The sequence below is a fragment of the Xyrauchen texanus genome, chromosome 25, assembly GCF_025860055.1.
Source record: "Xyrauchen texanus isolate HMW12.3.18 chromosome 25, RBS_HiC_50CHRs, whole genome shotgun sequence".
NCBI classification, from domain to species: domain Eukaryota; kingdom Metazoa; phylum Chordata; class Actinopteri; order Cypriniformes; family Catostomidae; genus Xyrauchen; species Xyrauchen texanus.
The window spans coordinates 30077184-30092795 of NC_068300.1; the positions used below are offsets into that span (position 1 = coordinate 30077184).

At 37.3% G+C, this 15612-nt stretch overlaps 2 protein-coding genes across 4 annotated transcripts in view; both read right to left on the reverse strand.

The window, feature by feature from the left end:
- Nucleotides 1-170: 170 nt before the first annotated feature.
- Nucleotides 171-9606, reverse strand: si:ch211-220i18.4 (SRSF protein kinase 3). Of its 3 annotated transcripts, XM_052092095.1 has the most exons (13): nt 8389-8446; nt 8063-8166; nt 7041-7149; nt 6793-6880; nt 6615-6707; nt 5394-5495; nt 4333-4366; nt 4198-4254; nt 4002-4075; nt 3338-3445; nt 3088-3157; nt 2908-3000; nt 171-2797 (listed from the first exon to the last, which is right to left on the reverse strand). In XM_052092095.1, the coding sequence occupies exons 1-13, from the start codon at nt 8442-8444 to the stop codon at nt 2613-2615; spliced, it is 1173 nt and encodes a 390-aa protein (XP_051948055.1). In that variant the 5' UTR covers nt 8445-8446; the 3' UTR covers nt 171-2612. The 3 variants fall into 3 exon arrangements, with proteins under 3 accessions (XP_051948055.1, XP_051948054.1, XP_051948053.1); XM_052092094.1 differs by lacking the exon at nt 8389-8446 and adding an exon at nt 9521-9606 and having other exon boundaries at nt 4198-4366; XM_052092093.1 differs by having other exon boundaries at nt 4198-4366.
- Nucleotides 9607-12634: 3028 nt separating this feature from the next.
- The window catches only part of plxnb1a (plexin b1a), a 104843-nt gene continuing 101865 nt past the window's right edge, over nt 12635-15612 (reverse strand). Inside the window, exon 38 of the mRNA XM_052092084.1 lies at nt 12635-14859. Coding sequence (XP_051948044.1) covers nt 14755-14859 — 105 coding nt within the window. The 3' untranslated portion in view covers nt 12635-14754. The remainder of the gene's footprint in view (nt 14860-15612) is intronic.

A 15612-nucleotide genomic window follows, 5' to 3' on the forward strand; every position in this document is an offset into this window, starting at 1 on the left:
TACTGGAGCCACAGATCTCTGGTAAGTCTACAAATAACCTTGTTGTAAAGACCGGCTTAGACCACAATGGGTTAGTTGCCCCTAAATTAAAAAATATAATTTCATTTACTTACTGTTTTCTCACTTTGTTATAATGTACAGGAAGTATATTGACACATTTATTCCTCAGTTTTAATGGTGGACATCTTCAATCACCACAAATACATGTATTTTCCTTGTGGTGTGATGATGCTGGTATCAGAGGTTTTCCTCTTCATCATGAACTATTACAACTCAGATGGCTTGAACAGGAAATAAACATAGAAAGGTAGATGAGCTACAGATCAGAGCTTCCAAAGACCTGGCTGCTATGGAGGTGGTCAAAGACAAAAGAGAAGAGCTAAAACTCAGTTTGAAGGAGGAGGCAACACTCTCAACCTGTAAATACTTCTGACTCAATAGTATTGTTCATATGTTTTTCTTATGTTAGAAACTCTTTTTAAATATATACAGGATTAGCAATAAAGAGTTTATATTACACCATCAATCCAATCGACTGCATGTTGTGTAACCTCCAGTGCAACATAGTGTAGGAAACTATGTTTTTATAAACCAACATTTATTAGTATTAATTTTTCTTAATTTGATTATATGATCTATTGCTTAATTGGTTGTCTTTGTACATTAATTTGTACATTTAATATAATATATATTATAAAACCAGCATGTAGGCCAATGGTGGCTAACATTTTGTGCTGATCCATCACAGCCCAACAACAAGACCTGCTGTTCTGTCCTAGCTGAATAAATTTTAATCTAAAACTTATATTCAAATGGACAAACAGATGGTGACTGTACAAGCTATTATGGGAGAGATTAAGGTTTCTTTGATGTAAAGATATATTGTGAAATATGGTGTCACAAACAGGCTGTTTCTCAAAAGTATACTCACTGGGCACTTTATTAGGAGCACTATAATAGCCTACTGGGTAGGGCCTACCTTTGCTCTCAAAACAGCCTCAGTTCTTCATGGCATGGATTCTAGAAGATGTTGGAAACATTCCTTTTTGAGATTGCATCATACAATTTCTTCAGATTTGTTGCGGCACATTCATGCTGCAAATCTTCCATTTTACCACATCCCAAAGGTATTCTATTGGATTCAGATCCGTCAACTGGGAAGGCCACTGAAGAACAGTGAACTCATAATCATATTCATGAAACCAGTTTGAGACAACTTTTGCTTTGTGACATGGTGCATCATTATGCTGGAAGTAGCCATTAGAAGATGGGTAAATTGTGGCCATGAAGGGATGCACATGGTCAGCAACAATAATCAAATAATCTGTGGCATTCAAGCGATGATTGTTTGGTATTAACAGGCCCAAGGTGTGCCAAGAGAACATTCCCCACACCATTACACCACCACCATCAGCCTGAACCTTTGACACAAGGCAGGTGGGGTACATGGATTCATGCTGTTGGCACCAATTTCTGACACTACCATCTGTGTGCCTCAGCAGAAATCGAGATTCATCAGACCAAGCTAAATTTTTTCAGTCTTCAACTGTCCAGTTTTGGTGAGCCATTGCCCACAGCAGCCTCAGCTTTCTGTTCTTGGCTGACAGAAGTGGAACCCGGCGTGGTCTTCTGCTGTTGTAGTCCATCCGCCTCAACGTTTGACACGTTGTGCATTCTGAGACGCTATTCTGCTCACTACAGAGTGGTTATCTGAGTTACTGTAGCCTTTCTGACAGCTCGAACCAGTCTGTACATTCTACAATGACCTCTCTCATCAACAAGGTGTTTCCATCTGCAGAATGCCAATAACTGGATGTTTTATGTTTTTGGCACCATTCTGAGTAAACTCTACAGACTGTTGTGCGTGAAGATGCCAGGAGATCAGCAGTTACAGAAATACTCAAACCAGCCTGTCTGGCACCAACAATCATGCCACGTTCGAAATCACTGAGATCACATTTTCCCCCATTCTGATGGTTGATGTGAACATTAACTGAAGCTCCTGACCCGTACCGGAATGATTTTATGCACTGCTCCCACATGATTGGCTGAGTAGATAATTGCATTATTAAGTACGTGTACAGGTATTCCTAATAAAGTGCTTAGTGAGTGTAACTCAAAATTGTAATCATATTGAGTTACTGTACAAGCTGTAATTATTTGAGTTTAGCTTGAACAGTCACACACAATTACACTATATGCTTTATTTAAAAGAGGAATGTGGCTTTTATGCCAGTAAATCGAACACATTCAAAACGTTAAACCTTTGTTATGAAAATTTGCAAATCTCACAAGCCCTGTCAAGAAAATGTCCTGGTCAAATTGAATCCAATATCTATACCAAAACAAAATAATAACAATAATAAAATTACATGATATTATATTATGCTTAATGAAACTAAATCTACATTTAGGACCATATATTCCCATTATTTCCAAAGATGATTCTCATTATCGTAACAGTCATTTTTAAACTGTATTACAGTAAAACATATGATGTTGTACAGTGAAATTTTAAATTTAAATCAGCAAAAATGGAACACAGTACCAGGGGATAACTACTTTGAAGTTCTAACAAGAGTACAAAAAAGTCAGGAAGGGGAATGTTTGGGTCATAGTTTTAGCCAGGGATGTTTGAGGCACTGAGTTGCTGTGGCTCTCCGTTCTGGTAGAAAGTCCAACATTTGTAACAGGAAATCAGAGAAGAGGGATGCTTCCCTGAGAAGAAAGTGATATTTCTCCACAAGTACTTCATACAGCCCCCATTCACGGAGGACAGTGATACGCAGCAAGTCACCTGTAACAATGAAAATGTAGGTGAAGTAATAATGAACCCGATGTTACAGAATAACCAGTTCATTGGCTTAGTCACCACACCATGATAAATGAGGAAAATATTTTGCTCACCTTTGCCGTCGAAATACTTAGAGGAATATCTACCCGACCGAGCTACTGACATTGGGATTTTACCCAGGAGCTCAATAATATGAGCCAGGTGGTCTACAAATTACAGAAACTGTCAGCATCATAAATCCTAATTGTTTTGTTAATAAAAAAAATATTGATGTTGCCTTATAAATGGCTTACCTTCCTCTAAGGAGAAATTTGGCCCTGCTTTGGGTTCAAATAAGGAATCACCAGTAACAAGCTCAAATGCCTGTTGCAAAATAATAACATGTATAAATACAACATGGCGTTCTAAACCATTATGATGTATTTATTTGCAAGTCATTATCAAATTTTCTTTCAAAAATTAAATAAATATATATATATATATATATATATATATATATATATATATATTTTTATTTAATTTTCCACAAGGCTGTTAACTCACCAGGCAGGCCACGCTCCAGATGTCAGCTGGTGGTCCATATTCTGATCCCAGCAGAACTTCCAATGAGCGATATTGTCTGGTCTGAATCTCTTGACTAAAGTGTTTGTACTAGAACAACACAAAAGAGTTTAATATGTGCTTCCTGCACTGCTTGTTGTCTATCAATGTGTAAACTACTTAATCTAATAAAATTTTCAAAATGGTTTCAGTGCATCAAAAATATTTTTGGACAAGACTGGGTTCCAAAATGTAAGCATTTTTTCGGTGAAAATCTTGACGATAATTGCACATTGATGAGTGCAAGTTGCATTGACTACTTTTATGATACTTTTGTGCCTAAAGTGATGCAATATCCACTGACTTTGAAGTAATTAGAAAGTAAGTAATCTGGGTTTGGAACAACACGAGGGTTAGTATCCATCCATCCATCCATCCATCCATCGTCAACCGCTTATCCTGTGTACAGGGTCGCGGGGGGCTGGAGCCTATCCCAGCTAACATCGGGCGAAAGGCGGGGGACACCCTGGACAGGTCGCCAGTCCATCGCAGGGCCACGAGGGTTAGTAGATTAAATTAAATTATTTATTTTTTTTGGCAAACTATTACTTTATGATAAATTTGACCCAGTTCTATGAACTGATTAAAAGAACATAGAAAATCTCACCACCCAACATGAGCTGCCAAGGTCTGCAATCTTCACCATGATGTTATCCAAGTTTCCAGGCTGTCCATCTTTTCCTATTAAGTATTCATGAAGACAACAGCTTTCTCACCTAATACAGCAGCACAACTTTTTTGGTATATGATATACTTTACAGTGAGTGATGCAATTCACTGCATCCACATTAAATGACTCTTACCAGTGTGCTGGAGTATTGTGGCTTTGATGGCTGAAGAGGAAGTCTGCAGAGCGCCCCCTGGTGAATGAGGTGGGGACTGTGTTGTGAGACACAGCAGTATGTTCTCAGGCTTTATATCTGTGTGAATGATCTTACAGTGGTTGTGAAGATACACCAGTCCTTCAAGCACCTGAGAGAGACATAGTTTTTCAGGTTACATAACTCAAGTTGACCTTGCCCCACATGTAGTCTTTATGTTTAAGGCCAGTATTTCCCAGTTCTGGTCCTGGAATTCTCTTTAATCTAATACACCTGATTCAATACATCAGCTTGCTAATAGAGGCTCTATTACCTCAATTGGGTGTTTCAAATCAGGGAGACTTCCAAAGAACAGAATATATGATGTAATTACAACAACCATGAAAATAATCTTTAGGGGGTCCTGGGTAGCAGAGTATTGACATTGACTACCACCCCTGGAATCGCGAGTTCGAGTTCACATCCAGGGTGTGCTGATTGACTCCAGCCAGGTCTCCTAAGCAAACAATTGGCCTGGTTGCTAGGGAGGGTAGAGTCAGATGGGGTAACCTCCTTGTGGTCGAGATTAAGTGATTCTCATTCTCAATGGGGTGCATGGTAATTTGTTCCTGGGTCGTGGAGAGTAGCTTGAGCCTCCACGTGTGGAGTGTCCGCGGTGTCATACACAACGAGCCACGTGATAAAATGAGTGGATTGAAGCGGTGGGACAAGACTTGTCCTCCACAACCTGGATTAAGTAACCGCGCCACCATGAGGACCTACGTAGTAGTTGGAATTGGAAATTCCAAAATTGGGGAGAAAACTAAAAACAAAACAAGCACCGTTTAAGCACAAGGAACAACTTTCTTGGTATAAATAGCACTTACAGTTCTGGTTCATCACCATTATTTTAAATCCAGTGTTTTGATCATGACATCTTCTCAACTCCCGAGGGATTATGGGATAGTAAGGTGTCCAGTCAATCCGTACTTCAGAATCTCGCCAGAAAGAGTAGGTCTTCCAGGGTATTTCTTGCATATTGTTTAATATATAGCCTACTTAGGATTTGGACATACTACACCATTGGCTGTTTTCGGCATACTATATAGTAGGAAAAGATGGCTATTCGGACACAGTGACTATTTTAGGCAACAGGTATGAATTATAACATTGGGACTTACTGACAGTGCAGGTCTCACCTGTGTGATGACTCGTTTGACACAGATTAGAGAAAGACCTGGATTTCCGAAACACACCTGCCAGCAGCGCAAATCTGGCCCCAGCAATTCCAGTACCAAACAGATATCTGCATAGTGGTCAAGACTCAACTATTCAAAATATTTGTAGGACACAAGACAAACTGATCCAAGTGTGAATAATATATAGTGCGGTTCAAAAACTTGAAAAACTTGTTGACATGATTTTAACATAGAAATGTAAGGTGAAGAAGAAAAGTTTAGGATTCTGAATTGTCTCTGCACTTAATTCACTATCAAATAAGCACATTTTTTTTTTTTTAATTAATCATGATAACTGCTTCATACAAAAGGTCCAAAAGATTTCCTTGCTTTCATTAAAGCACACAAGATGCTCTTTGGAACATTCTCAAACCAGGATGGGATGACATGGATCTTCAGGTTTTGAACAAACTTGTGGAGTTCATGCCAGCTTGAATGCATACTGTCATTAAAGTTAGAGTTTACCCCAAAATGAACATTTCCAAATTATTTATTCACCCTCATGCCATGCCAGATGTGTATGACTGTCTTTCTTCTGCAGAACACAAATTATGATATTTAGAAGAATATCTCAGCTCTGTAGGTCCATACAATGCAAAAGTGAATGGTGACCAAAATTTGAAGCTCCAGAATAAAAGGCTGAATAAAAGTAGTCCACATGACTCCAGTGGTTAAATCTATATCTTATGAAGAAATACAATCAATTTTAGTTGAGAACAGATAAAAATGCATCTCATTTTGCACTGTACATATTGACACCAGCAGTCTTTAGGCACGATCATGATTTCAAGCTCGATTAAACTTCCTAGTGCTTTATCCAATGAATTGGTAGAAACAGCACAAGCCGTGATACTATTTCTGAAGTGACATTTTTGAATTATTAACGAAGGCTTGGACACATAATTTGTTTTGAACCAGCATTGGCAGATTCTGATCCATCGTAGTTCCATGAACAAATGTGTTTTTATGACTGTACTCGGTCTTAAAATTGACTTGTTAATTGAACTGTTGTATATAAGCAATATCACACTTGCAATCGTGCTATATAGCCCTACATCGGCACTGCTGTGATTACCTATTGCACTCGGCCGGTGACCGAATCACAGCAGTGATGATGTAGGGCTATATCGCACTCTTGCTCGTGTGATATTACTTAAATATTATATTATATTAACATGAAAGGATATGGATCCCGTTCACACCAGCTATCTTAAACTCATCCAGTAACTGCACTATACGTCCTCGAAGAGGGTTACGAGATGTGAGACCACTGGCCTGGAGAAAGGGAAGATAATTTTGAGATATATGCACACACAGAATTCAAAGAAGAGTATTTCTGGAGAAAGAGAGAGAAACTCACACAGCGCAGTAATGTCAGTTCATCTTGGCCAGCTTGAGTGAATCCAGCACCACTCTTCAACACCTTCACGGCCACATGCCTACATGACCTGCAAAACCACAAACACAGACTCTTAAGAGGTTTTAAAAACACACTTACAAACTCATACGCTATCTGCAACAAACACATATACACAAGGAAACTAATATAATGGTGCAAACATAAAGGTAACATTCACACAATCACAAAGAACTCTGAAATTTCAATACCTGAGGTCAATGCAGAGCCATACAGTTGAGAAATATCCCCAGCCCAGCTTTGACAGAACCTTGTATCTCCTATTAAAGACATTCCCAAGCTGAACTGGGTGATATCCACCTAGAGAGAGAGAGAAGGCAAGAGATCAATCAACTATTATCATTAGTGGTGCTTGGTCTAACCCTAAAAATTACATTCAGTTCATAAGTCTTATATACTACACACATGAATGATACCTCAAATTATCACAAATGATTCTCACCTGGTCAGCAATGATATGTGTGAAAAAATCCAATAGATTTACATTATGGGACTTTAGATAGACCTGACTTATATCTAAGAAAAAGAATATTATAGAAATGTTGTGGTGTGCTCTTTTGAATTTAGGCATCACTCACATTAGAAAATATTAGAATGAACGTAGTTGTCTACACAATTGTAACGACACCTATTTAAGTGTTTTGGACTGAAGTTCAGTCATCAAGCTCAACTTGGTGCAAGCTGCTGGGTTCTTTGACTTGTAATCTGTTTGCCAATCAACTTGCATAATCTCTCTTTGTCTATCATTTAAATAGCTCAGTTTAGCAGAAAAACTGGTTTTAACTGCAGCTTTTGTGAGATTATTTTCTCTGAAACCCTCCTCCTCCCCAGCACCACTTGTCTCTAGATCTGCTTCATGAAGATTATATGTATGTCTAATTGTGCAACAGCAGCATCTCTTTCATGCTCAATGCATCATGTCTTGTGTTTATCTACTTGTGCAGCAGCAGCAGCAGCATGTTCACATTCTACCACAGTATGTCTGTGCATGTTCTAGCAGTAGCAAGTCTTCGTACTTGCTCTGGAGCAGCATCAGCATAGCAGATCTAGTCTGCCAAGACCACATCCTATCAATATGTCATAGCAACATTAACATGCTAAATCATTATGAGAATTTTCATGACTGAAATGAAATGATTAATTACATGCTGTGTTTATTTGCAAGGCTTGTCCAGTAATAATTTAATCATTTCACAGAATTAAAAAGGCTTACCATAGCAGTACTCTCTTGGATCTTCATGTTCCTCTGTATTATCAGGTTCAAAATGCTCGTAATTCCTTAGTGCTTTCAGTTTAGAGTCCATAACCACATCAGACCTGCATTAGAAACCAACACACACTACCATAACCATCTTACAGTGATCTTACATATCTGAATGTTCACAAATGCATACTCAGATATACTGTATCTGTGGAAAGAAAAGGATTAACAGTCATTAACAGAGCCATAAATCTTCACAAATGCACTTAAAACATATTGAGTTTCAAGTAAACATAAATAATTTCAGCAGTGGTGTGCTGATGTAATGGAACACATACAGAAGACTAAATCTATGCTGTGTATTCTTAGACGACCATAAAAGTCCAGCTGACATGGACACAGTCGGTTATCCTGTCACACTGTGCTCACTAAGGGTCAGATAAGTCGGCACCACATTTAGATCTCAACACCCGCTGCTGCAAGAGTTTACAACATGACACTTCAGCAGGGTCTATGGGAACCTGCACCTTGACCTGATGCATATGCTTTATATCATGCTTCTCTCTATTTATCATCCATGTCACACATGCCTGAAAGTTTGAGAGGGGAATACGAGGGACATATTCCCAAAGGATGTACATTAGTGTTTCTGGATCTTTGTACTGTTACATTTTAGCTTGACTCCCAGATAAGTCTAAATGCCATTGGCATTGGACATTTGTTGAACAATGTATTTATTTAAGTACCATGCTATCACCATCTGAAATCATCACTGTACCACGGTACCACCACATTGGGCTTACTTTATTATAAGCAGAATATCCATAAAGAAATTATTGTATTAACTTAAAACACTGGACATACATCATGACTGTGGTAAAACCAAATGTAACCAAATCGGATTTGAACCATCATGTAAAACTCTCAACGTATCTTTAGTATCCTAAATATAAACCAGGCATTCTCATTTAGGATGGTTTCATCTCTGCCAACACCAAGTGGTCTGCAAAATATTCTTGTGATGGAGACCAGGGTTCCCAATATACTGACAACTGACCACAGTCATGCAAATTTAGATCTCTCGTGTAAGATTTTAGAGGATTCGAAGGAGATCTAGTTCATGGCTACTGTAAAGTTTCTGACCCAGAAACAAACATCAATAAAACATGTGGTAACAGAAGCACACAGGATGTTATAAAATGTCAGCAAAATTAAACATTTGAAAGCTACACACACACACACACACACACACACACACACACACACACACACACACACACACACACACACACACACACACACACACACACACACACACACACGCGCACACACACCATCCAGTGGCAGCAGTACAACAGTAGTAGATTATCAGTAATTCATGTATTAGCAGCAGAATGGACAATATTCTTGGCCTTTACATTGAAATACCCACAAGCATGCATGCTAAGTAACAACATAAGATTTACTTACAATGTTGAGGTGAGCTGATGCCCTGTGTTTATTTGCATGATTTCATCAGAGGTCTGAATAAGCTTATAGATGCTTGACTCCTCAGACTGACTTTATGCTGAGGGGGGATTTTCCTGTATCCCACCCTCCACAACCTACTCACTTTTCTCTCTCTCTCTCTCTCTCTCTCTCTCTCTCTCTCTCTCTCTCTCTCTCTCTCTCTCTCTCTCTCTCTCTCTCTCTCTCCCCTTTACACACACATATTTGAAAGATATTCTGAGGAGGAGACATGTGGCTTGGGTAGAGCTTACTTTAGCTTAAGTATAAGCAAACTAAACTTTTTGAAAAAAAAAAAAAAAGTTAAATTGAATGGCATTCTCAAGAAAATGGTGACTTAATCTCTAACTAATACATCTGAATATCTAACTGAAAGCTGAATGATGACACAATAAATCCGAATTTGAAAGAAAATCAGTAGTTGTCTGCAGTAGTTGTCTGCAGTAAATGCTATCCTGGTAACAGTGACTACTGACATGACATTCAGTTATATTAATGGTGATAAGTACTGCAGAACTGTAGAACGGGATTATATAGTAATAAAATATGAATCCAGAGGAACAAGAGATTTCTATCAGAAATGACTGGGGCTTATTGAAATATATGAAAGTAGAAATACATATATAATTTGATGTAAGCCCTGTCCCAGGACTCTGATACTTGCTTGAACCATCGGATCCTGCCGGAAACATGGACGGCAGTGGAGCGGAGCTTACCCCCACCCAGGACCAGACATAAACTGGTGGTGATGGAGTGGAGGGGGGTGAAAACAACAGAAGTATGCCAACAATGAGAAACACCTGAGCGGCTTATAAAGCAGAGGCTGTTTTGTGATTGGATGAGATGCCTGATTAAAATAAATCCTGAGATCTTCCTGCCTGAACTACACTTGCATAAAATGTAGCAAGATGTTTAAATATTAGTTGTGGCAAAAAAAACCTGTGTCTACACTGGGCCTGTCTGTTGACGTTTTGTTTTATCATGGGACTCTGTGCTGTTCTTTGCACAGTCTGAAGACTGATTAAACCTGATTAGGCTAAATCTGTGTCTCTTCCCATAGAGCTTTAATGAATGGAGATCATAGTGTTTCCTTTTTCTCGAGCATTCTCCATTAAGCTTTGCACTTTAAATGGAGCCCGGCTCCAAACTGCATCATATCCCAGAATTAGATTCCTATTCTCATCCTGACAGATGCCAAACTGATCTTGCTGTTTGGCCATAACACAAATAATCCTCAATGATCTGAAGGAGAAGCAGCTGAGGCCGCTTAACGAAGGAGAACATTAATTAATGAAGAGTTCATTAGCAATGGGACAGATTGAGACATTTTTGGTAATGTCCTAATGTGTACGATGTGGAGGGTGTTGTTCACAGCTGTTAATGGTTACCTATTACTTTACAATGCTGAAATGGCTGTTTATGTTAAAGCAGAATAATCGATTTTATTGTTTTCAAGTTACTTCGTAGAGATTCATATTTGATCAAATATAAAACGCAGACTAAGCTGTTGTAAAATAACCAATGTGTACACACACCTGTGGCTGCACTGCAGCTGCTATTGCTTGGCAAATGTATTTAGGCCAACTATATTTGTAGGAGGAAGAATTGTTTATACCAATGATTATTGTTATTAATAAATCTAACTATTTATAGAACATAGATGTCTTTTAGCATACAACAATAGTGGCTGTGTGTCACTATGATTTCACCATGATTTCAACTAAGATTTTTTTTTTTAACACCCCTTATCTGTGGTAAAAATCAACACAACACATTGCATCTAGTGACTTATTACCTTGTTTTGCTTTGTTTCATTTTTTCAGTATTGCACTATTGAGGTCAGTGTGTATATGCTTTGATTAGTAATGGGATACATGCAGAGGATCTTCTGAGCTTTCAAGCAATCTGACCTTCACTTTTGGAGGGTTACAAACAGATTAAAGATCTTATCACCATTAGTTACAGTGACACACACGCATACTCCTCTGACTGCTATTATTTGATGTTGGTAATTCGTATTCAAAGCCCTTAAACCAGTAAACACTTTTGACCTGACCTTATTTTTAATATTTTGAGTAACACTTATGATTGCTTATTTACAATAATTTTGATTCTTAAACCATCTTTTAACATAAAGCTGTTTTGTAATTATGTATCAAGTTACATATTGTGATTAGTGATCATTTTGTCAGCATTATTTGAGAATGTTTCAATAAAAGCAAGGAAATGTAAACTTTGGCATTGTATTTAACATGATTAGTGTCACTAATGTATTAACATATTTGATTAGTGACCTAGAAATAGTGCAGAAACTAAAATATTTCTATTATATTTTACGTCAAAGCTTTTGAATGCTTTAAATTGGTCAAAATCTTCTATTTATTTATTTCAACAGAGACTCTTGAACTCCCCTGTAAATTTAAACTCACTGAGCACTTTATTAGAAACACCTGTACATCTCTACTTATTCTGATTATCTAATTAGCCAATCATGTGGCAGCAGTGCAATGCATAAAAGCATGCAGGTACAGGTCAGGAGCTTCAGTTAATGCTCACATCAACCATCAGTATGGGGAAAAATGTGATCTCAGTGATTTCAACCGTGTCATGATTGTTGGTTCCAGACGGGCTGGTTTGAGTATTTCTGTAACTGCTGATCTGGGATTTTCACACACAACAGTCTACTCAGTTTACTCAGAATGGTGCCAAAAACAAAACAAACTCCAGTTAGCAGCAGTTCTGTGGATTGAAATGTCTTGTTGATGAGAGAGGTCAACGGAGAATGGCCAGACTGGTTCGAGCTGACAGAAAGATTACGGTAACTCTGTTTATTGTCTCAGAATAGCATCTCAGAATGCAAAACACATTGAACCTTGAGGTGGTTGAGCTACAAGAGCAGAAGACCACGTTGTGAATTTAGGGACCATAGTGTTCCTAATAAAGTGCTCAATGAGTGTATATTAGGAATGTAATAGTGATCAATAGGATTTAAATTGTAATACTACACCACTTATTCTCTCAAAGTAGTTATTTAGATCCTGCAAGCATGCAAACTTCTGTCTTAAATGTAATGTTTATTATAGATGAAACAAAGAGACGCTCGCTCCAGTCTAACAGCTTGTGAAACATTTCATGAGTGATCGCAACATTTTATTTACAGAATAAATTTCATTTAATAACATTTTATGTAATAGAAATGGACAAGTAATAAGGACGAGATGGTAAAAACAATGTAAAATTGCTTTAAATAGCCAGCGCATCCCGTACATGACCTACAAAATAATATGTTGTGTATCACAGCCACACGTACATCTAAAACACCTGTAGCACAACAGTGAACTACAGCAAAAATAAGACCAATATCTGCATGAATGTGCAGTTCGCCGTATTAAAAGATAGAAAATAGATTTTTTCAATTAGGGTGGGTCATAATTACCAAACAATTTGGTCTGTACATTACTAGCCTGCCATTGACAGCCAATCAAAAATAAAATAATAAATAATTACATAAAAAAAGAAAACGCAGCAGCTGCAGTAGTTATGTGCATTCAGTGTTTAGGAAATGCAAGATAAAACAAAACAAGAATAACTGAACGATCATTAAAAAAGAACATCATATGGCTGAAAAGGCATGTGTAATGCTTTGTGCTTACTCAAAAACACTGTAAGGATGCACAAGGATGTCCTTGATGTGCAGATGGTCCACATTACTTTTTACAGCTATTATTTAATTTCCAAACAATTCAGCCATTTCTGTAAAGGGTAAGAGGGCAAGATGGATATAAATCAAATCATCTTATGTTTTACTATTATGTATCTGAACTACCTTTTGCTATTAACCACATCTTCTTTAAAGAACACACTTACATGGGCTGAACAAAACAAACATGTCTTTAAAAGGATAGTTCACCCAAAAATGAAAATACAAATTTTTGGATTTTCTGTTCTTTTAAGAATGTGAGACCAATTTAAAAGCAAAAAAACAAAAAACAAACAACAAACAAAAAGATAGAAAGTATGACCGCGATCGCACAGAATAGAAAGATTTGCATAAATGAACTGCTTCATTCAGCCAAGTGTGCAGGGATTTACTGTACATACACATTTTGGACAGCCAGGTAAACAATCGTTTTTTTTTACTAATGCAAGCCAACAAAAACATCAGAACATTAATTAGCACACATTAACACTGAAAAAACAAACTCTAAATGACTATGAACAAATTTACAACTGAGCATTGTGAACGTTACATGACACAACCTTAATTAATTGTCAAATGTGTTAATCGGGTTAACCTTCTATTTACATGATAATAATCAATAAAATGTGACTTAAAACAGGTTTACACATATGACATATATGTGCCAACCATTTATCTCTGAATTCACGGTGAGTGTCCATGCATGTTAATGTACGGTATATAATACTGTATTCTGTGCCATATGAAAGCATCACACATGGCCCTTTTAAGGAGAGGTCCCTTAAACCAGCGTTTAAAAAAATATTCTGGATAAAAACAAGACATCCAAAAAAAGTATTTTCTAGCATGTACAGTTTAGGTCAAATAACATGGCAAAAACAAAACATCTATGGGTGTGTGGAGCAAGACAATTCATTTAATTGTCCTTTGAAGAACTTACAAGAAGATTTTGTTTCTTAGTATTAAGACACTGGGTGTAGCGGCAACATAAATTACATCACACCAAATACATAAAAGCTAGCAGTTTCACAAAAACCTGCAAAACAGGTGGTCTGCGTAAGACTGAACAGTGTAATGCGCAAACAATTATTAATAAAATACGCCGGCCATACATGTTAGATGAGGAACATCTATAGACATCAGACACCCCTCCAACAAACAAACAGTAGAAGTTCAAGCAGCACTTTTGGAGCTTTCAGAGGCACTGTAGTGTGTTGGCGAGGGCTCTGCGGATGAAATCTTTCATGAAACATTGACCCTTACTTTTAGCAGAGAGAGCAATTCAGCAGACCAGCAATAATGTATGTGTAATATCTGCGAATGCTGCATCTTTAATTGTAACAATGTCTCAGATCTCAGTCTCAAATAGCTTCTGTTCCTCTCAGAATGCTTTAGTTCTTTCCAGGAAGTGAGAGTTCATGCCTCTGGGCAAGGTCTTGGCTCTCTCTCTTTCATTGGCTTTGTTGCTTTTTTTCCAGTCTCTATCCAAGGTTACAGGTCAAAGGTCAGTTACTTTATTCTCCACAGCTGCAGCGATCTGTTGTAGTCTGTATCCCAGCTGCATCTTCTGAGCTGTTGAGTCCTCTTCTAAAGCTGTGATAATCTGAAAAGGCACACAAAATAGTTATAGACATGGACATGATTTTTATTGTCTGGTGTTTGAAACATAACGCTAGCTCCAAGTTGGCTAATTTATGTACAGTTTCAGACAAAGTAAAGAGGGTCAAAGTCAAAATTATGAGTGTTCTGCTATTTAAAGTAATATTGGTGAACCTCATAAAACCAGTCAAGAATATGTTTGGGTCATACTGTATTTCAACCCAAAATCAAAAGTAACAAAAATTGTGAAAAAATTATAATTTGTGATTTTAATGAAAAATAGCATAAATTAAAAGCTGTACTTTTTTGTGGTACTTTACAATACAGTTCTATTTGCTAACATTAGATATCATGAACTCATAATAAACCATATTTTTTAAAAGCTTTTTGCATCTTGGTTGATGCCAACTTACATAAATGTAATTGTTCATTGTAAGTTCATGTTATTTCACAATGCATTAACATATACAATTTTGAATTTTAAAAATGTCTTAAGTTTATTTGGAAATTAACATGAACCAAGATTAAGTGCTGTAAAATTATTGTTCATTGTTAGTTCATGTTAACTGATGTAGTTAAAGAATACAAACTTACTGTTATTTTAATGTAAATAGGGATGTCATAAAATAGCATCATATAAATTATTGATCGGCACGTTATTTTATAGATACATTTTTGAGCTATCGATATATTAACATCATTTCAATTCACTGTCAGCAGCCTTCCATTCAACGTAACCTGACGTAATAGCTTTGGG

What these genes read in the sequence shown, in the direction of transcription:
- si:ch211-220i18.4 (XM_052092093.1), bottom strand. Translation starts at nt 8,444, where the DNA reads ATGTCAGCTGGACTTTTATGGTCGTCTAAGAATACACAGCATAGATTT. An exon ending in TCAAACGAGTCATCACACAG is followed by an intron (nt 4,367 to 5,393) that starts GTGAGACCTGCA and finishes TGTCTCTCTCAG; the next exon opens with GTGCTTGAAGGACTGGTGTA. An exon ending in TTGGCAGCTCATGTTGGGTG is followed by an intron (nt 3,446 to 4,001) that starts GTGAGATTTTCT and finishes GTGTTGTTCTAG; the next exon opens with TACAAACACTTTAGTCAAGA.